Source organism: Apodemus sylvaticus, chromosome 2, assembly GCF_947179515.1.
Source record: "Apodemus sylvaticus chromosome 2, mApoSyl1.1, whole genome shotgun sequence".
Taxonomy (NCBI): domain Eukaryota; kingdom Metazoa; phylum Chordata; class Mammalia; order Rodentia; family Muridae; genus Apodemus; species Apodemus sylvaticus.
The window spans coordinates 8,459,156-8,481,913 of record NC_067473.1 but is presented as its reverse complement, the minus strand read 5'-3'; the positions used below and the strand labels follow the sequence as shown (position 1 = coordinate 8,481,913).

The 22,758-nt window shown below is 41.6% G+C and overlaps 1 protein-coding gene across 3 annotated transcripts in view; it reads left to right on the top strand.

The window, feature by feature from the left end:
• The window catches only part of Fam185a (family with sequence similarity 185 member A), an 81,831-nt gene that overhangs the window by 20,061 nt on the left and 39,012 nt on the right, over window positions 1–22,758 (top strand). For all 3 annotated transcript variants that reach the window (XM_052173096.1, XM_052173095.1, XM_052173094.1), the window contains exons 5-7: window positions 7,909–7,950; window positions 10,558–10,653; window positions 12,197–12,331. In XM_052173096.1, the coding sequence (XP_052029056.1) occupies window positions 7,909–7,950; window positions 10,558–10,653; window positions 12,197–12,331 (273 nt within the window). The remainder of the gene's footprint in view (window positions 1–7,908; window positions 7,951–10,557; window positions 10,654–12,196; window positions 12,332–22,758) is intronic.

Below are 22,758 nucleotides of genomic sequence, written 5' to 3'. Positions count from 1 at the left end.
GAACACTACATTAATGTGTATTTCTCCTGGCACAGGTCCTCTTGGCAATGTGCTATTTCATTTTCACTAAAGCAGTCTTTGAGTGCTCCATTGTGATTTCCAAAGCATATATCCGCAGAGAGCAACATTACTTAGTTAATGCTTGCATTGTGGAAAGAGAAAGCAAGAACATATAATGTTGAGATAATCTGGCCAAAGACCTACTGGTGGCCGGTGTTAGTCTCCTGTTTTATATTTCCACAGAGCAGATGGTTCACATCCAGGTGTGTGATCTCAAGTCTGTAGGGGTAATACTAAGACCCACTTAATCCTTGGAAAAAGTATGTGCACATGGTGCTTAGCGTCCGCTGGGCCTTCTCCAGGAAGTGTGGGCTTGAGCATTTTTCCATATGTGACTTACTCATTGCACTTCTTAGCAAGGCTGGATATCAGTGTCCTTACATTTTGGCAGCACTCGCAAATTTTAGAAGTGAGCACAAATTATTAAGTTGTATTAGAATGTGGTTACTGCTAGTCATGCTAGCAAATAACAAATCAGCAAGTAGTCTTCTGTTTAAAAAAAAAAAGGCATACTTAGGTAATTAGAATAACCTTTGCACCTCAATTTAATGACTAGGCCTCAACAGTCCCTACATTGATAACATCACTTGAACCTAAAATGGAACAGAGCTATGCATTAGTAGTAATGTAGTAGTGGGTAGTAATAATTTGTAATTTCAGATTTTAAATGACTTTTAATAAGCATCACACTTCTCTGGTGATCATAATTATGGTATTTGGTTGGTTGGAGCCCGCCCACCACCCACCCCTGTTCAAGCAAAAGCTGGGAAAACCCATCTTTTCCCAACTCAGCCCCTGAAACAACCCTACAGGAATGGCGCCAAAAGACATTTCTGGCTGCCCCTGCAGCCTGCCTCTCTGACACGAGCAGCCTACGCATTTACCCTGCAGCCACCTAGCTTCTGACCATGCTCGGCTCAGTCCCAGCTCTTGGCTGACACGGTCACGCCTCGCCTGAGGACTGTAAAACCTCCCTGCCTTTCCTCAGCCCTGTTCTTCGGGACTGGTGGATCGACTGGGGAGTTGTGCCAATTAAACCTGGTTTATTTACTTTTATTCTGGTCGGATATATCCTATATTACATTTGGAAGAAAAGACATATTAGTATTATAAATAATACACAAGTAGGTTTTGGGGTAAAACAATTCCTTACCAAGATAGATATTGGTTGACTAACACTACAGGAAAAATAGCTGTTTTCTATTCTGCTTTGTACCGTGTTCATATTCAGTACACTGATGGTTTTTTAAATATTTTATTTTTTTTTCATTTTAGACAGGCAGAATGGAATTTGGGGAAATTTACCACTAACTGAACACATTTCTAGATCTAATGATTAAAGTAACTGAAATAAATATTGCTAGTTATAAGAGGTTTGTTTTGTAAGGTCTTTGAATATTTATTGGCTTTAATATGAAATTAAGTATACTTCCTTACATGGTTTAAATATAGGTCTCTTGTGCACTTTGCCTCAGGTAGGGTGTCCCTGAAAGAACACTGAGATGGAACAGTGTTTACTGGAGAGACTTCTTGGGCACCGTGCCATGTCAGGGAAAGAAGCCCTGTCTCCATAGAAAAGCCAGACTGATAGACTTTCATCAATCCCAAGGACAGCTCTGAACCTTGCAAGGCTCCTCAGAGTTGTCTCAAGTTGGAGTGAGGGAAACGAATTTTATATCCTAGGTCATTCGATCCCAGCTGCTCCAGGAAGGAGTGTGATCTTGGGCCAAGATGGCTGTCTTCAGTTGAAGCAGTTTCCAAAGAGGGCTGTCTTCAAAGGGCTGTCTGCCAGCAATTCTTTCAGCATCTAAGCCCTTCAGGTATAAAGGAGGTTCTGCATGATGAATCATAGCCTCTGCTACAGTTGAATTTATTCATTCAGTGCACTTATTGACCAGTTACTGTGTGCCAGGTTTCTAGGAGCCAGGGATGCAGAGTTGGGCAAGAAATGGTCGCCATCTTTAAAGGATACACAGCTGAATGAAAGGACCTCTGTCCCACTTTCTCAGTCCCCTTCTACCTATCTCCCAGTGCTGTCTGTCGTCACTCTGTGTCACAGCAGCTATCTCATAACTCCTTTTATATCTTTGGTGCATCAGTAAGCAGGAATAGGAGGGGAATTTTATTCACTTACTTACATGTTATTCAGCCAGTTTCTTCCTCTGTTCTTTGGTCCTTAACTTTGTTTGCTTTCCAGTATAGGTGAAAGAGGTTAGAAAGAGACTCTACTCATTCCATATACCCAGTGCTTTGAGTACTTTAACTCACTTAGGTAAACCAACATCTCTCGTTCCCTCTACTGTGATCACCTGGCCTCCCCCCTTGTTCCAAGAGCTTGTAGGCAAGTGCTGTTGACACTTAGAATATCAAGGTGAGATGGAGGGGCGGGTAAGGGTCCACATCCTAGTAAGACCCTGAACATATATTTTGGTGAATTCCTTGTTCTAACCCTCTCAGCAGATTGTTGATTAACACAAATCATAAAAAATATTGGCTATATTTAAGCAAGCTAGCTTAAGATCCTAATTTTTTTTTCCAACATAATATTTTTATTGATTCTTTTCTGTGGGGATTTAACACCATACACCCTCTATCTAGGACTTCCCATTCCTTTCCTGCCCCTCACCCTAATGACCTCCCCCACAGCAAAAAAAAGATCAGTTCATGCTATCTATATCCTCACTGGGGCATGGTCAAACTCTCAGGGACCTACTCCCTAAATAAAAGCAATGCTCCAGCATCCTATCACAGTTTTTAAAGAGTTCTCTACGACAGCTTCCTGTCTAGGCTGTTGCTATTTGGGGAGAAAGGGAGGAAGGGAAGTCGTCTATGTCCCTTTTTCTCAACTGTATCTGCAGTCATGGAAATCACTGTGAAAGTAGCTTATTTGCTCCTTGTGGACCATGGGAGCATGGTCCCATGGTTTCTGATGTCAACACAGACCACAGACAGGGATCCCAGTGGCTGTAGGGTCACAGACCCAGATAATGCCCTCTGAGGCAGCTTCGATCACAGATATCTGGTTGGCATTTGGTGCCAACATGGGCCAAGAACATCAACACAGACCCAGCTGCAGTAAGACCACGGACCCAGACTTCACCATGGCCTCAGGTGACTTTGCAAGCCACCCACATCCGTGTGGCTCCAAGTGGCAGCATTTCAATGGACAGCAACATGATTTCAGGCTGCAGCATAGACCAAGGACATCCATATGGCCTTTAGTGGTAGCACAGGCCACGAACGTCAACATAGACCTAGGTCCATTAAGGCTGTGGATCCAGGCATGGCCCTCTGTCACCATGCATTCAGGTTGCATTGCAGGCCACTCAGATCCAATGGCCCCTAGCAGCAGCATGGCCCCCCGCACAAACATGGCTTCAGGCAGCAATGCAGAGCAGGGACCTCTGCTGGCCTTCAGAGGTGACATGGAGCATGGATGTCACCTCAGACCCAGACATGGCCTTCAACAGGATGGTCACCACTGTGGTCTCAGGTGGCAGTTCAAGCCACTTATGTCAGTATGGTCCCTGGTGGTCCAGGGACATCAACATGGACTCAGGCCGTGGCGCGAGCCACAAACATCTACAAGTCATCAGGTGACATCAACCTGGACCCCAGCTCCATCAGGGCCACTGACTCTCACATGCCCTCGGCAGCATCCTGGGACATGGTGGTAACTTCAAGGAGGTCCACTGTAGAAAGTGGACTGTTCCTCTTGTTGGGCCTCTGTCCAGAGCCAGGGTGATCCCGCAGCAGGGCAGCTTGTTCGGGGGCTGAGTCTGCATCTGCTTACGCTCTGGGCTGCTGTACACCAGCCTGTTGACCCCACTGGGCAGCGACATCACCATCCACCTCAGCCTTCTCTCACCCATCGCCAGTATTGCCTCTGTCCACAGCGTGTGCACACCTCTGCTCCCCTCACTTCCATCCACCACGCCCATCCCTTCCTCACCCTGTACCCCTTCCCTCCCTGAAGTGGCGCTGGCCTGGTAGGCTGGCAGACGGTACCCAGAGGAGCGAGGGCAGGCCGGCTTGGCTGGCTTCTGCCTCCCAAACTTGCTTTTTTTCTTTAAATTAGATATTTTCTTTATTTACATTTCAAATGTTATCCCCTTTCCTGGTTTCCCCTCTGAAAACCCCTATCCCATTCCCCTTCCCCTGTTCACCAACCCACCCACTCCCGCTTCCGTCCTGCCATTCCCCTACACTGGGGCATCAAGCCTTCTCAGGACCCAGGGCCTCTCCTGCCTTCTAGTAACTCTTTCATAAACATCTAGACTTCCTTTTTCTGTCTCTGATGTCCGTATTCTCCAGGCTTATGGGTGTCTGCCTCACTGCATGTTGTATATATTTGAGTCTTAGCCACAGCTGCATCTTGATGGATCAGTTTGGATCTTTAATCCTGGCTCCTGTGTCATCTCACTACCTAGTACACATAGCCAGTGGGCTTTCCCAGGCACCTCAGGTTCTCATCTCGTTCTAATGTCTTTCCCGCCCCTTCCGCAGCCTCCTGACCTCATCCAGAGACTGTTTATTTACACTTGCACTTGCACGTTTTGATGTTACCATAGCCCCATGCTATGAACCAACCCATGACTTATTTTTAATTCTCTCATCTCCCTTTACTCAGCCACTAAATTTAAGTTTCATAAATCTCCTAAATGTTGATTCTGCCTCCCCCAGCTTTTTCCTTTGGCTTCTAGCCTTCCACAGAATCTGTCACCTCTCATTGGAGCAGTAGTTCTGCCTCTGGCCTTGTCTTTCTCAAGCCCATGTCCCTTGTGTAGCGGTAGTGGTTTATTAGAAACACATTGAACACACTGTTCTTCTGAACCTTCTAACCTCCCGCTTGGGCTCTGCCTTCTCTTCCAGAGTTGTATGAAACCTCACCTTTGGTTATGAATGGTTCTAAACTATTTTATACACCTGAGACCTGTATCAGAGCCTTGGGTCATAATGACCATGTCTTTATATTCCACGTGAAATGCTTTTCCCAGTATTTTAAACACACACTCTCTCTCTCCCTCCCCCCCTCTCTCTCTCCCTCCCCCCCCTCTCTCTCTCTCTCTGTGTGTGTGTGTGTATGTGTGTGTCATAATCTTACAGTCCCCATATCTTCCATAGTCTATAAATCATTACTTAGTTATAAACCCCTCAAGAGAAAGGACCATGCTTTATTTCTAAGTTCTTAGCATTTAGTCTTGTGACTTACAGCTAGCAAGGGCCCTCCTTCCCATCTCTCCCTTGTGCCACCTCAGAACCATTCAAAGGGCTTACCTCTGGACGTTCGAAGGGCTCTCTGTAGATCATGAAGGTGTATGTGCTGTTTAATCATAATCATTCTTTTGCTGAAGAAAAATAGTGTTTTTACCTTTGAATTAAATCATGTGTTTTCTCTAACCATGCAAAAATGAAGGTTGTGAGATCAGAAGAACTATGTTGTCTTAAATACTGGAATTTCTGGGAAAGTTGTATGACTGGAGAGTATTAGAAAACACATAGTGCCATAGGCCATATGGTTCTAATCTCATAGGGAATAAAAATCTTTTCCTAAATTTGATTCAAATAGTTGATGCATATATTATTTCAGTGATCAGTATGAAGTAGATGAGCCAAAGAGTAGATAACTGCTAATTATGCCCATTGTTTACTTGTATACTTTAATGTATTTTGTTTTATTCTGCAAAATAAGGCAGAAATTCATTTGTATATTCTGAATACTTTGGACTATTTCTGTTTAAGGTATAGATTTTTTAGTATTTTGGTGTTTACTGAAAATACATTTTTGTGTATTTTAATATACATTAACTGATATATAGTTATATACTTCCCACTAATTTTTCCTTCCTTCTTTCAGCCCGACTCATGCCCTATCCTCAGGTTGATGGCCTCTTTTTCTTTGATTATTATTATTGTGCGTATATGTGCATTTTTGTTGTTTATTCATTATTGAAAAATTTTTTGAAATTTTCTTTATAGCCATTCTTTAGATTCATAATCTTTTTGTTTCATTATGTTTTTTACTGCATATAGAACTCTAATAGTCAAGAGGAATGTTATAAGATACATGTCACTATAATAAAAAGTAGTCTTCATTCTCTCTATGGGTCTTAAACTTTTGTCTTATAGCTGTAAGAATCATTTTGTCAAGACTTCATATCATACCCATTAGTGACTACCTTGAGAGAATCATATTTTCATTTAAAAATAATATTTTGCTACATTAAGACTATTGTAAATGTATGGGGCTCAGTTTTCTTGTGTATGAGTACCTGGACTCCCTAGCTAGCTGGTTATAAAACTATGTCTTAGTTCTAGAGTGGCCTAGCTGGGTCTCTGACTCAACATTTCTCATAGAATTATACTCCCAGTGTCATCCAGGCTATGAGCTCTTATCAGTGTTCAGTGAGAGTGAATATGACTCCCTGCCTACTTATGGCTGTTATCCTGTTAGCCAGAAACCTGCTCATTCCCTTGTCCAGTGGCCAGTTTCAAAGGGCAAGTGTCAGTGTGCTCTCTGACTTCCATGAGAATGGTAGAGGACTAGAAATACAGAATCATAATCTTTCTATAACCTAGCCATGGAAATGACAGCCCACAACCTTAGGCAAGTCACTGAGATCTGGCCTGCATGTGATAGCCATACAGAGGGCGTGGGTGCTAGGAGGAAGTGGAAGCCATCTTAGAAGCTGCATGCTTTGGCCACTGTTTGCATGTAATGGCGAGACTATATTTCCTGGGTTTGAACGTTGGAAGAGAGTATTTAGAGCACACCAATGAAGTAATGTTTACTTAACACATTTAACAAGATATCCAAAGCCTTGTAAGGACCTAAGACATAAAAATAATTTTATGGGCTTCTCCATTAAAACCATGTTCTTATCCCTGTACAAATGTCCCCTTGTTCACATGAGAATGAAAAATGGAATGTCGGACCTTTACAAGGAGTACTGCCATCATGCTTGCCTGACTACTGGGCAACAAATCAAATGTCCCTCTGTTTTACTTTCTACAGAAATTGATATACTATCATTTATAAAATATATTAAATAAAATTACTCTGGATTAATTCTGAATTCAAGTTAATCTTTGTGTAGTTTTGGATTATATTAGAAAAGATGAAGTTATTGCATATATTTGGGGGAAGAAGCTATGAATTTCTGATTCTAGAAGTACTGGTGCCCATAAACACACTTGTGAGGGGCAGGCCTCTTTTTAAACTAAGTGAGCTGAGAAGAATGGTTATAATACCCCATCGCTGGTCTGGAAAATATATTTCATTGCAGAATGAAAAGCTTTGAGGTTTTTTCTTTGTTAGCCATACATCAGTGTGTTCATTATTTTTATCCTAAACCAGTTTAACTCTTGGCTCAGAAACAACTTTAACAGACATGGAAGTGGCCTGAAAAAAAAAAAGACATTTTCATGAAATATTTGTGTATCTTGGTTAAAATGTGACTTTGTACAACTGTGTCTAGTTAATGCGTTGATTGATGTTTATGTTGAGAATGTGTAAGGAGGACCTTTGAGTATTCCTGACAGACTAAGTTTAGGGTGCAGTTATCTCTCCTCTGTCTGTAAAGATGTTTGTTTTGTAGTTATGCTATAAAACCTTCAGGTCTGGAGAGGGAGGTGAAGGTTATGTGCCTAACATCATTTGTTTCAGAACTGCCACTAAATCTCTGACTGGATTTCTGGTATTGAGAAAAAAACGACCACAGAAGTAGTCTGTGGTAGAGGTAGTAAATAACATTGTGGATGTACAGTTGTGCGTTAGGATTCTCTGTAACACAGTTCCTTCTCTATTATCTCTGGTAATTTGGAATTCTTGTTTTCTCTCTTTTACAGGAAATATCATCTTACAAAGCAAGATGGGTAACATTACAGTGGGTATGTATCAAGATGGTGCTTGGTAATGGCTTACAATAGCTGTAGATGTGATGTTTTATTAAAGTATGTTAGTTATGATGATGTGTAGTTTTATTAAAGTATGTAATTTATTCAGCATATCAAGCCTTACATGATATGTTGTAGGTCATGTGTAGACAGACCAGTCTGAATATGTTTACTCAAGAGAAAATGTCCTGGACCTAGTGTTAAGAAAAAAAAATCTTATGAATTTCTTGAGTTCTTTAAATAACTACATTAACTCTGTCAAAGAAAGTAACGTGTGTGTGTGTGTATGTGTGATGTATGTATGTATATATGTATGTATGTATATGTGTGTGTGTGTGTATATATATATATATATATATATATATATATATATATGAATTTCTAAAACTGTTGTCATTTGAAGTCACCTGTTAGTAACCAGTACCTTTTCATCTCTATCTATGAGTGAGTGCTCTGTGTCCAGAATTCTTTTAGTACTAGGGAATATATTGGTCAACAAGACTACTCATTTTGTCTCAGAACTGTCACCTCTGAGTGCCAGGTAGACAAAGAAATATAAATAACAAAAGGTGATTTCAGATCACTGTAAGTGCAATGAAGACAGAGTAATGGGGTACAGATTGCTATGAAAAAAAAGTTACTTCTGTTAGACAGTTGGGGAAGAGGGAAAATTTTGACTGAGATTACAAAATAATGACTAAACTCAGGCTTGCTGAGTTATGTGCACAAAGCTTCCTCACAGGTAAGCATGAACATTCCATTAAAAACGGAATGTGTTATAGCATGGCAACCTCTTACTTTACAGCTAATATTCACTTATAACTGAGTGCATCCCATGTTTGTGTTTCTGGGTCTGGGTTACCACACTGAGTGATGTTTTTCTAGCTCTGTCCATTTGCCTACAGATTTCATGATGTCATTGTTTTTAACAGCCGAGTAATATTCCATCATGTTGGGGCCTTAGGAGATTTTCTCACCCACACTGGAATGTCCACTAAGGTGGTATTGTGTAGGTCTTACATAAGCAACCATATTTTTTGAGATTTCATGTTTGCTACATGGTTTTAAATGTTGCATGTCTGTTTCTTCTTTATAAAATGTATCTTGAGTTTTTTGACAGATTTGCAAGATTAACAAATCTCAAGACTGATAACACTCACATATAATTCCTTTGTAACTTATAATTATGTATTTTCCCATGGTAAAGAGAATGAAAGTATTGTTTGTGAATCACACAACATTCTTGTGGAATCCCCCTTCCCTTGAGAAAGAAAGTCAAACTAATTTTCAAATACATCTCTTTATTCAAGCTGGGATGATACATTACACATAGGCAATATACGTGCTTATTGTTACCATAATATATTTTACATGACTTCTTCTAGAGTTTAATAAGATATTTTTTCAGTGAAGTTTCTGTTGGTACCCACCTAGCAATGATGTAGCCAGTCTCTCTGTCTCATATCATTTACCTAATGTCTTTATTCCCTAACATTGGTATTTACTTTTGACACTTAAAAACTAATAATTGAAGTCTGATTGAGGACATTTTTTGGTATAGATTGAAGAGAAATTATTTTAAATGATGGTTGAGCCAGATCTTGAATAATTCACTTCAAAGTTTGATTGAAGTCATTTAAAATTTTAAAGATAAATGTTGCCTTTGTGGATATGTATTTTCTCTCCATATTTTACCAAAAGTATTATTTTTTCACATGATTTTCACTACAGTTCCTATTTGCTTCTCAGTGAAGTAGTCAAAGCTCCTGATAAGCAATGCCTTCAAGAGAGGCTCCTGAAGAGGATGCGCTCGGCCTCCTCAGCCCAGTCAGGCTAGATGACGCAGTAAACGCTTGGTACTGTGGAGGAGGGCGGAGACCCTTAGCACAGACATAAGTCAGCCTCCAGTTTTCTTGTGTCTGACTGTTTCTCCTTGACCTTAAACCGTTGGTCTACTGAAAACAAGAGACAGTGATGACATCAGAATTTTGAGTCCATTTAAGTTAGGGTTTTTGTGTTCCGACATGAAGATACCTATTCAGGTCAGAAATTTGTAAAGACGTATTTACTAGATGAAAACACAAGACAAGAGCTCTTCCAGTGCTTGCCCCACATCCTTGCTACCCCTTGAAGAAGTGCAGCAAACCTTAGGTGGGTAACAGATTTGCAGCAGCTTTGCTGAAAGGGAAAAATGAAATTCTTCAGTTTTTCACTAACTTTGCTTCACTTTGGTTAAGAGCACTGGCTGCTGCTCTTCCAGAGGACCTGGGTTTGGTCTGCAGCACCCACTGGTGGCCCACAACTCTCTGTAGCTCCAGTTTAGGGGACAGATGTCCTCTTCTGGCTTCTGCGGGTCCTGGCCCTGCAAGTGGTGGATAGACGTATGCTGGCAAAGCAGCCATACACAAAACTTATTAGTTATCTGGGTACAGGTTTCTAAATTTCTAATGTGTTTTGATAAAAATAATGTTATAAGAAAAATCTAAAGCCTTTCAAGGTTTGTTGTTTCTTACACAAATGTCAAAGCAGGGCCTTTTATTTTGTTTTTAATTCCATTTATTCCATTAAAGACAGTCATGAATACAGTTTTCTTTCCTCCAGATTCGTCCTGTGGATGTCTAAAAGCCTCCAGCCATCGGGGTGCCATAGATGTGTACGTCAGCCAGCTGGGGGAAGTGGTGCTGACGTCACAGGAAGGTGAGCCAGCTGGAGCCCCAGCTTGACTGCGGCGGTGAATGTCTTGAATGTGTGAGAATGATGGGATATTTGGGATGCTTCGGAACAATACACAGAATCCTGGAAGTTGGATTTTCTCCAGTGACTTCAGGACATTTTCTTGTAGTAGATCCTGACGTACTGCTGTTGAGCTCTCTCAGCCAGTCAGAAACCCTTGTTCAGGACAGATGGCCATGAAGGCAGACTTTCTTCTTGTAGGACAAACAAAAATGTCTTATAGTGTGACTGTTACTGTAGACGTTTTAGTGTTCTGTGAGGATCTTGCAGTTTTGTTGTATAGGAAATAAGAGTATTTGTTGAAGGGAAAGCCTCTAAGTTAAAGTTTTCCCGCCAGCCTATCTAGAATCTCCCCAGCCATTACTGTAGAATGTTTGTAGCCTTCGAAGCACGGTCCCAGAATGTCTGCACAGACTCTCTAAAGCAGACTTCTGATGTGCTTGTCTGTATAATTTTTCATACAGATAACTTGTTCTGAGTTCACATATTTCATTTAAAACCATATACCTTTTGTCCAGTGGAAAGCTGGCTATGAGTTGCATGCATCTAAAGAGCCATCCTAAGTATATTCTTTATCCCTCTGGAAACTAACTGTGTGTATAGCCATTCGCATGTGCATGACGGTGAGTGACAGCCAAGCCCAGCTGTGTGGGTGGAGATGACTGAGAAAATCACAGCTATACAGCAGAAAGTCGAGCTATGCTTCTATGCGGACGGCTTCAGAAGACTAGGAACAGGATGCAGACTCCTGACTCTGTCCCAGAGATGAGCTGATCCTTAGGGCAGAAGGCTCTAAATTTGATGAGAAGCAGGAGGAAGCTGGCGCGGGCCCTGGGAGATTGGCGGAGACCTACATGGTAGTAAGACGGGAATCCCACAGCTGACGGGGCCCCTTCCTGACTTATTCCTTCAGCATCTTCCTTTAGAGTAACCACCAGCCTGCACTGAAAATAAAGCCGAGTGTCCTGTCAGTGCGTAAAAGCCTGTAACTGACGCCAGAGCGACATTAGTCACTTGGAATCCAGATCCTCTTATCTTTTTCCTTACACTCCAAGCGAAACTAAACGTGCAGGATCCTGCAGCTCATGCGGCATTGTGAGCAGTGGGGCCATGAGTCCTGCTGGACAGTGAGGTCACACTGTGTGGAACCCAGAGTCTCAGCAGTCACGGGCTGTGGAGACACTGCACCATACCTACAGCTCACTGTGTGGGGTGATAGTGGGACTTCACCAAGTGATTGTCTGCCTCTTCACAAATGCTCACTGATAGCACACTCTCTGCCTCGTGTGTGGTAAATTATTACTTCTTTTATTTTTCTCGTGGATGAACTGTGAGGATGCTAGAAAAGAGCTAGTGGTTCATAATGCTCTGATGTCCACACTCTAGACAGAAGTCAGGGTGGGTGAGCCTTGAGGGCGTTTACTGTGGCTCCCAGGAGAAAGAACTTTATTTCCAAGTAAATTTAAATGTGATTTATTTGAATCGGTTTACTCTAAATTTGCCACAGGTTCTATTGCCGTCAAGGCCCCATCTTCTCTACGAGCTTATTTAAAATTATCGGGCAAAGAGGTAGTTGTGGACGAAGAAGCTCGTGTTCAGGAAATGGCCACAGACTGTAAAGGTGATGGTGTGACGGTCACAGGTAAGGAGACAGCACGCGGCTATGGCCGGATGGCCGTGGCCCTGTGTGCGTGGCACAGAGTGGCAGCTGCAGTTTTCCTCCTTGCTATTCTCGATTCCCAGTGTCTGATGCTGTTCCTCTGCTGATGACGGTCAGGACATAATCGGACTCCTTCACTCACTCAGTAATTCTGTCCTTAGATAAAGTATACATAAATCTTTTTCCTGAGCGGGGGAGGGGGCCCTAATTCTTAAACTTCTATTATTACACAAGCCTTAAATTAACTACATAATTACACAGGAATCTTGTTTGCTAGTCATACTGTAAACTTGCTCTTTTGGTATGACAAATTCTCAGTTTCACAAATTAGATAATTCTTGTACATTTTTTCTTATGTCTGGCTGTACTATCTTTAAATGTCTGTTTTAATGGCTACTAAAGGCTAGCATTCCCTTTAAACTTTCAGAGTGCCATCAGGAAGGACCTGATGCACTGAATGGACTGCACATGTGTGTGTGCTGCAGGCTTACCCATGAGCTATGTGAAAGGAAGAATGTGAGAGGGTGTCCTTCATACGAGCAAGTGTAGGTCTTAAAGGTTGTTTTTATAAGGTGTGAGAATTAAGCAAGCAGTCTGCTAAGTTATCTATTTCTATTCCATAATAAAGATGTAGCAATGATCTAAATGTTAACAGAATCTAATGATCTGCATGTGCAAGCATGTTTGAATTGTAAATGAAAGCTACCTCAATATATTTTCATCCTGCTACTTATGGGATCATATGCCTTTTTGAAACTTAATTTAAAATTCTTATTCTTTTGACTTTATCCATTATTTTTGTGTATATAACTTCAAATTGGTGCCTGATTTCATTATTCTTGTTCATATCTATTCCAGTAAACCAGTGCTACCTCAATACATACATGTATATACACATATATGTATATATATGTGTGTGTGTGTGTATGCTATGCATATATATTATAGATTATATACATGTGTATACAGAGAGAGACAGCAGGGGTTTTCTTTCTCCAGACTTGCTCTTTTTCTCTGCCTTTACTGTTTTTCTTTGGACTGTCACCTAAGCATTTCTGGAGTCAGACACTGCTAGAAACTGGGAATGCAGGAGCCTTGTAGCTTGTATGCTATTGAGGAAAGACACAGCAGTGCCTGACGTGTTATAAAGGTGCGTGATATGTGGTGCTGTGCAGTATGGAGGTCTAGAGTAGCATGAGTTTGAGAAGACGGAAGTCAGACATGGCTAAACTATAAGAAAACAAGAACGTGGATTAAAAAGTGGCTGAGAAGTTGGATGAGGTCAGTTGATTTGGGTTTTATATTAAGAGCATTGAAACGCTTTAACCTGGAATTCACATAATCAGATTTGTATATTACAAAGATCATTTTAAATTTCTTGTGGGGAAAGGTTAGAGGCCTGCCCTCTAGAGCAGCTGCCTCACATCAACAACATAGATAGGTCTTTCACAGTTATGGTGGGAGGAAAAGGCCAGGGAATGCTGTGAAGACGCATAATGCCCTTGTTTGTAAAGCTTCTTGGCTCTTTAGTCTTTTTCATGTGGATTTAGCTCTTAAACTCTGGCTCCACTTCCTGAACCAGAAAAGGCCAAGTTACAGAAGAAAAAGGCCTTTCTTTCTCGCTGCCACAGACAGGGTCAGCAGAGTCCTCGAGAGTGCTTCAGAGGGAATCCTCTGAGCCCTGGTTAATCTGGTGCTGCCTCCACCGAGTCCATAGAGTGGCAGGACAGGGCCTCAGGAGAAGCCAGAGCTGTCTCTCTTGGGGCTGTCAGAACAGGTTTGGGGGTTAAGAAAAACTGACACCCCAGGGAAAGGGTGATTTGGGTAGAGGGGTGGGTAGGTGAGAGGGAGGTGTGGGGCACCCTCCCAGAGGCAAAGGGGGATGGGGTGAAGAACTCTAGGAGGGGGGACTGGGAAGCCGGGGTAGAATGTAAATAAATAAAACAATAAAAAAAATCAATTACTAAATACATGTTTTGGAAATAATAATAAAGAGCTATATTTTAAAAGAGAAAGAAAACCACATAATATGCTTTGAAGAAACTGGCTCAGAAAATCAGATTGTTCTTTTCTGCATAGATGTCTAACTGGAAACTTAATTTTGGAAATCATAAGCAGCTTTTTGTGTAAGTTATTGTTACAAGTGGCTGAAAGCTTATCTGGGCCTTCTGGGTCTATGAGGCAGAGAAACAAATACTGCCTTAGAGCTCTGGGTCACATCTGCAGCCCGACTTCTGGGTAATTTCTGGACAAAGCCACTCCAGTCACAAATATTTAGTCCATCAGGCTGAAGTTTTTGCCCAGGGTTTTCATTTGTTACCTGGGATTTTGAGTTCCTGTTCTCTGGTTTCCCCTGCTCTGTTACTGAAAAATAACTCTAGCTTCTATCATTCCTGTAGTGATTTATAAAGTATCTCGCGCTGCTCTAAGGTGAGAAGGAAGGCTAGAGGTTCAAGTGTGCGCCTACTGAGACCTGGTGCAGTGGGCAGTCTCTGGGAGTACAGGGGTACATCCCTCATCTTCATCATGTGTTAGGATCTAACCCCTGAAATACCGGCAATGCAAAGTCTGTATCTAAAGCGTGTTACGAGGAACAGTGAAGGCCTGACATCTGTCCTGTCATCTCATACAGAAGCCAGCAATACTGTTCAACTTCATTTCAGCCCAACTGCAGGATAAAACGCATAAATGCGTCCATTTGTAGTCAAAGTAAACTATCAAGTTCCAGGTCTCAGCATACCATCAGGTGTTTTGCTATTACTATTTAAAATGGAAAGTTGGGCTTGTAGAAAAGGCTCAACAATAAAATCATTTCCTGTAAACATGAGTACTTAAGTTAGGTCCTGGAACCCACATATTAAACAAGCAAACAAACCAGGGCTGGCTACAGTCTTATAACCTTAACACTGGGGAGGAAGAGACAGGCAGCTATCTCCCTGGCTCCCTAGCCAGTCCAGCTGCCTCATGGTTGAAAATAGAGTGAATAAAACCCAGGGAACAATGCCAGAGGTTGTCCACAGACCTACACCTGCATGTACACACTAGAAAATCAGTCCATGGAGTGGGAAAGAAGTATTTCAGCATTTCAATAATAAAAATTCATAGTTTTAGCTTTTAAAATTTAAGGATACCTTTTCTTACTCTGAAAATAAGAAAAAACAGTGTGGTCTTTGACACAATGTTTAGAAATAACTACTGTTTTTAGAATACACAGATGTCATTTGTCAGTGTCATCTGTATGTTTAGGACAAGGGGGAAATTCAGTAACTTGAGACAGTGCTCCAGGGTTTCCGTATTCAAAACTTCCTGAAGTTTATGGGGGGGGGGGGGGCTGGCAGGCAGCGGAGGAGGGGGGCATCTGCAAGGGTGAGGTGGGAAGAGATGAAGAGATATTTAGGGTTGCTGTATAATAAAAGTTTACTTATCTAAGTCTAAGTTATGCTATTGTAGCTGACCTGCCTTCTGTGTTCCTCTGAGGCCAGAGACTGCAGTCTCAGGCACTTAGCACCTCATCCTAAAACAGCAGGAGATTAAGTAAAGGATTAGTTGCTAGAGCCTTTTCCCTATTGTCCAGATGTCTCTTGTCAGGCTCGGGGGAAGTTTGGAGCAATAACCCTCTATTGAACCAGGAGAAGAGAATAACACTCACAGAGAGAAAAACTTTTACATAAGTGAATATGCATAATCTCACATAAGTTCATACACAGCTTCAAACATGCAGAGTTATCATGTATACATTTCCACACAAATTCTTCTGGGCCCAGCTTGCATGCATTCTTAAAATTATATTCTCTCTCTCTCTCTCTCTCTCTCTCTCTCTCTCTCACACACACACACACACACACACACACACACACACACACACACACACGAGCGCGTGTGCATTCTCACAATTACTTACAAACACATCCATACTTATGAAGCATATGAAGCAAAGACCAAGCACTGGGTGCAGAAAAGAACTCACTCATTTTGGATGAAAAATGAACTCCAATCTTTATTGCATAAAGAAAGAAACCTATTTAATGCTAAATGAATTAAGCTCTTATAAACATGAGCTTTGTTCCTTTTAATAAGATTAAGCCTGCCTTCTCCTTACCATGGGACTTGCTCTGTCCCATGGTAAGGAGAAGCCTGCCTGCTCCTGCTCTCTGCATTCTGAGCATTGCTCTCTTAGGTTTTTATGTTACCTATAGTTCCTAAGTTATTCCACTCAGCATTCTCCTTCTAATCTTCTCTTCTGACTAAAAACTTCTCCTCAGTTCAGTTTCTCTCTCAGCTCAGTTCTTCTCATCTCTGTTCTTCTTAACTAAGTTCCTCTGGTCTGACTCTTCTCTTTGTCCTCAGCCCTTAAACATTTTTCAGAATGAATGATCACATGTTACAAAATTCATCACAAGTTCACACAAAAATTCAAATCATAAATTGACATAGAATGTTCACATGCATATCCATTAGGAGTAATTATCTGGCTAAACATCTATCACTGTCTCAGCTCCACAGGTTCACTGAAGGTTTAAAATCATAACTAAGTTAATAGTGAAGTTTTGTATAGATAAACCCAGTCAATATTTTATCTTCTGTCCTAGCACCTATAATAAATTATTAGTTCCCTTTTTATGACCTTTGATTAATTGTTTTACAACCTCTTGGACTGTGCTCTGACTAGGAGAAAGTCTGACTATCATCTAAGAGCAATTAACTGGTGATACTTGGGAGACTGGCAAAGTTCTCATTGCAGTTTTGACTATCAGAAAAGGACCTACTAGCAGTCCCATTATAAATGAGCTTAATAATCATAAGATATAATTTTAGGAATCCTTATAGGATTCCTAAATCCTATGTCTACATAGCATCACTATAAAACAGTACATCTTTGTGGATCTGCAGAGATCTGCTCCAAAGGGGTGTGCTACTACTTATTATTATGTAGGTTTAATAATAACAGGAAAAGCATATTAATATAGGAATCTTTCCTTAAATGAGTCCCTCACAGCCTTGCTTAATAAGGGCTCACCTGTCTCAGATTATATAATAATACGAAGCAGGCCATTTCAGGATGATCACATGCTGGTATCATGCTTGTCCCATTATGGCTTCTGACACCTTTACTCATATGTTGACTGAGAGTTAGTGAGTGTAGGAACTGTTTTCAGATCACTGCTGTTCCTTCATCTTATTTCCTTAACAACCTGAGATTTGGGGAATACCATGTCACATTGCCTTTGTTAGCGTCTACCTAAAGGATCAGGTTTTGCTTCTGTTCATGGTAAGCTTGGGGTAGAAAGGATGGATAGCGTTTATATCACTTTTGAAAAGATATTTCTTCTAGACAAGATGCAGTGACAGGGATTAAGTTGCCTCTTACCCAAAACAGGGATAGAATAATAATAAAATGTATTTTTACAATGGCTGTCAAGACCTTGACATCAGGCACTTAACAAAAGTGGTCCCTGAGCAGTAGACACAAGTGAGAGGAGTGCTGATTGGTGGCACCACGAGGCTCCTGTACAGTTGGGAGAGGAGCCGCTGCAGAGCCTGGCCCACTGGGCTGAGGGGCTGAGGGGACTGGGGCAAGCTTCCCAAGACCACAGCGTTGCTAGATTAGCCTTCCAGAGGGATGGAGCCCTGTGTCCACACAGATCTAGGATGTTGTCAAGACCTCTGCTGCATCTGTAGGGATAATCATGTGGGGTTTGTCTCTCAGTCCTCTAACATGATACGTTTATTGACTTCTATATGCTGAAACATCCCTGTATCTCCAGGATACAATTTGCCTGTATTAAATTTGCAGGTGTTATTTTTGGGATGCCTGTGTTCCTCAGGGATATTGGCCTGAAGTTTTCTTTCTTTGTAGTGCTTTATCTGGTTTAGGTAGTAGAATAATTTAACTGGCTTCATGGAAGGAGTTTGGAAGTGTTGCTTCCATTTTTTGTTTCTTTGTGAAGTGTTGGTTGTAGCTCTTTGGGATTCTGGTCCAGCTATGATCCATCTGGACTTGGGTTTCTTTACATTGGGGATGTTATGGGTCTGTGAGCTCTCTGATTTATCTTTGATGGTTTAGATAAATATAGACATTTGTCCATTTATTTTAAGTTTTCTAGCTTACTGGAGTTAAGTGATTAAGTGTTCCCTTGTAATACTCTGAAATTCTCTGTATCTGTGGTAATGTTTGCCTGGTGTTTGTTTGTTTGTTTGTTTTTCTGATTCTGTTCACTTGGGCTATCTTCTCCTTTTGCTTAGTTTGGCCAAAAGTTTGTCAATCTTATTTTTTCAAAACTGGATTTTATTTTTTCCTGCTATCTATTGGGTTTGGGTTTGGTTTGTTCTTTTTCCAAATTTCTGAGTTGCATCATTAAGTCATTTACTTGTTCTTTTTCTGGATCTTTAATGTAGGAGGTGGGAGTTATAAATTTCTCCTTTTTAAGGACAGCTTTTAATGCTTTCCCAGAGGTTTTATTGTGCTGTTTTCATTTAAATTTAGTTCCAGGAATGTTTTTCTTTCTTAATTACTTTGACTCATTCGTCATTCAGTAATATGTTGTTTAATCTCCTCAAGTTTATGTAATTATTAGAAAATTGCTTGCTGTTGATTTTAAACTTTGTTCCACTGTAGCCACAAAAAATACATGGAATTATTCCAGTTATTCTCATTTTATTAAGATTTGGGTTTTGTTTAGCATGTTTTAGGCTTCCATGTGTAGCATGTGTAGAATGCATATACTTTGGCATTTGAATGGAATTGTCTGTAGATCTGTTAGGTCTATTCCATGTATAATGTCATTTAATTCTGGCATTACTGTTTATTTTTTTCCCATATGACCTATTTATTGGTGGAAGTGGGTACCGAAATCACCTACTGAGTTTATTCAGTCTGTGCCTATGATTCCAGTAATTGGGTATGCCATAGTTTGGTGCATATAAATTTGGGATTGTGATGACCTCTTGGTTAACTATTCCCTCGGTTGGACTGAAATGTCCTCTGTGTCTTGTGATTAGCTCTGGTTGGAAGTCTCTATCAGACTTAGGATGGTGACACTTGTCTGCTTCCTGGTCCCATTGGGTAGAATACTTTTCACATCCTTTCATTCTACGTATACATATTTAAAGCCAAATTTTTTGTGGAGAATGGAAAGATGGATTTTAGTTCTGTCACCCTGAATCTTTTGACTTAGTGAGTTGATCACATTAATATTTACTGTTATCAATGAAAGATAAGTGTTGGCTGGGCCGTGATGGTGCACGCCTCTAATCCCAGCACTTGGAAGGCAAAAGCAGGTGGATTTCTGAGTTCAAGGCCAGACTGGACTATAGAGTGAGTTCCAGGACAGCCAGAGCTACACAGAGAAACCCTGTTTTGAAAAAAAACAGAAAACAAAAAAATATGCATTGATAGTAGTCATTTTATCGCTATTGTTTCATTTGCTATTACAGCTTCATTTGAGTCTTTCTGTAGTCTCTTGGATACACTTCTCTCTTCAATACAAAGTAACACTATCCCCAGTATTCACAAAGTAGGGCTGGTTTGGAACACGCTGGCAAGTCCTTCCTTCCTGGCATGGCAGGTAGCTCTCCTGGACACAGGATGCAGGCGGGCTTTCCTTGTGTGTGACTTGTGCCCTTCTAGCAGCTTTCTTCTTTGCTGTGTGTGCCAGGTGTTTTTGCTGTGCCGCGCTGTGCTGTGCTGTGCTGTGCTTTGGGGAGTTCTTTTCCGGTCCTATCTATCTGAGTGCTGTCTGCTACTTGTATCTGTGTGTGACACTGAGGAGTTGTCTCTTTCATCGCTGCCTTTAACTCAAAGCATTGGTCTTTTCGGGATGTCCCCTAGTCCCTGCGTGTTCCTTTTGTGTGTTTTTATTTTATTTTTTCATGTGCCTGTGTGTGTGGTCTCATTGTCCTACTTTGTCTTCAAGTCCTGCTGTTCTTTGTTCCCCTTGACCCTGCCCTGCCTTTTCCAATTGGGTTAATGAGTTTCGCAGTTCATCTTCATTTCTGCTTGCCAGAAATTGGAAACAACTAGATATCCTTCAACAGAAGAATAGATACTTGCGGTGCATTTTCACAATGGAGTATTATTTAGCTGTTAAAAAAAAAATCCACAGGTAAATGGATGGAACTAGAAAAAAATCATCCCGTGTGAGGTAACCCAGACCCAGAAAGACAAGTATGGTATGTGGACATTGGCTGTTACATTAATGATAACGAGCTATGATCCATAGAGCCACAGGGATTTGTTACTAGTGACAGGGCAGGACAGATAAATCTTGTAGGAAGAGGAAACAGAATAGGTGGTTATGCATAGACAGGGAAAGGACTGGAACCAGGAGGATCAGGTGGGAAGTGGAGACGGGAGAGGCGAGAGGGAGAGGTCACAGAGACTAATGTGAGGCTAAAGGTAGGGGGTCTTAGGAGGGGCAGGACAGAACAACAGAGGGAAGCTGCCCAGAACACACACATATTTGAAGGCCATTTAAATGAAATTGCCAAAAATGGGGAGACAGATCCCCACCTGGACATCTCTTGTCACCAAATGAGGCTTCCAATATCTGAATTGGAGTTCATCTAACTGTACTTTGTTGACAAAGGGGTCCCATGGCAATCCCCAAACGACAAAGGCTGTGGTCAAGACTGTAGGTTGTTGTGCACAGTCCGCCAGTAAGGCTCCACTGCTGAGGAGCACCCCTGCATACCTCAGTGAGCACGGAGAAGTCAAGCTGCTGCCTACCAGGGCCTTCACTCCTGTTTCAGAGTCTTTGGCACAGAAGGTACTCTGCATATTGCCAAAGGAGAAATGTGAACATCAACCCAGCCACACACCTTTTGACCTGCAATGGTGTCCCGCTGCAAGATATGCTAGTGCAGTGGTGGCTCAGAACTCGTGGTGAAAACAACCCTATATCATACCTCTGTAGTGCCACAGGAACAGTCTTTACGATGAGCCTTTTGTAGAGCAGAAAGAATAAGATTAAAAAGTTGGACTGTATAGTGGAATATTTATTATTAGAGTTGGGCAAATTTCTAGGATCTCAGATAATGTTAGGACAGTGACAGAGCAAAAAGATGAGATATGAAGCATTGCATGGAAACAGAGTTTAGGTAAGGAGATAACTGTCTAGCTATCAGTGTAGTCAGAAATCTGAGGAATAAACAATAATTTAGCAGTTATATTATTTAAAAAATGGCAGATTCTAATAGATAGCAGTTCTCTGTGGCCTCCTGTTTCCACGGTGACTTGGGCTGTCAATCTGGCTTTCAAGTGCAGGAGATGCAGGGCTTTTTCTCTGTGGAATGGATATGCATGACATGAGAAATGGCTTACCTTTGTTTAGCTAAGTCATTTGACTCAAGGTATCTGGTCTTGTCCACTGCATTCTTCAGTGATTATTATATCACACAGGATGCTCGGCAGCATCCTGTAGCGGTGTCCACATCTTCTGAGACCTCCTGGGAGAAACTGTTAAGAGGCCTTTGGGAATTCTGTTTGTCATAAATTTAATAATTAACAAACTTCTGACAAGATTGAGCACGAGATAGAATAGCAGTAGTCAAGATAGGATAGGAATGAGAATCTTAAGCAGGTTTGACAGATTGCTTTAGGTAGAGGAAAGTATACTGTTTTATTAGCAAAGAGGCTAGGACCAGAATAAGAAAGCTGGCAGTAGTGGCGTAAAATCGTGGTGACAGAAAATGAGTTTGTCCAGGCAGATTTAGGCCTGTGACACAACTGCGCACACAGGCCTAAACAAGCCAGGGTGTGGGGGTACGGATAGGTGAGGCTTGGGCCTTGCTCATTTACCAGACAGCTAGCAGTATATGTGAAGATCCCTTAAAATATATGGTCAAAGACAATTTAGTGCCCATAGGGTGAGAGGGATGTAGGAAGGAAGTTACTGAATAATTTGTACCAGCGTCCTGGAGGACTGTTAGCAACACAGTTACAGCCAAGCTAGAAATTCAAGTCATCACGTGAAAATCTAGTGGCCCTGGGACATCTCCCGTAAATGTCAGGAAAGCAACCCAACCTGGCCCAGGATTTTCAGCAGCTACGAGAGCTAAAAGGGAAATTTAGATTGCTTCTGAGAGAGGGACTCACCCAAGGGCTCTATGTCCTAACACAACTGTCAGCCAGGAGGCCAGTCCTATGGACTGGGCATTGAAAGCCAACCCTTAGCCCGAAAGAGGCTGCCAGGCCTTATCTGGGCCTAAGGGTCCCTCGGGTCAACAGGAAAAACTCCTTACCTATTAATATAGCTGGTGTGTGTTTGCGGGAATTTGTAGGCTGGTAGTAGAAAGCACAAAGTTGTCTGACAGAAGCAGTGCACCTGCAGGAGCTGGCACTGCAGGTCTGCAGCTGCAGGGCAGAACTTCCTTCCAGAAGTGGAAGTCGCAGCCAGTGGTGGTGGGAAAAT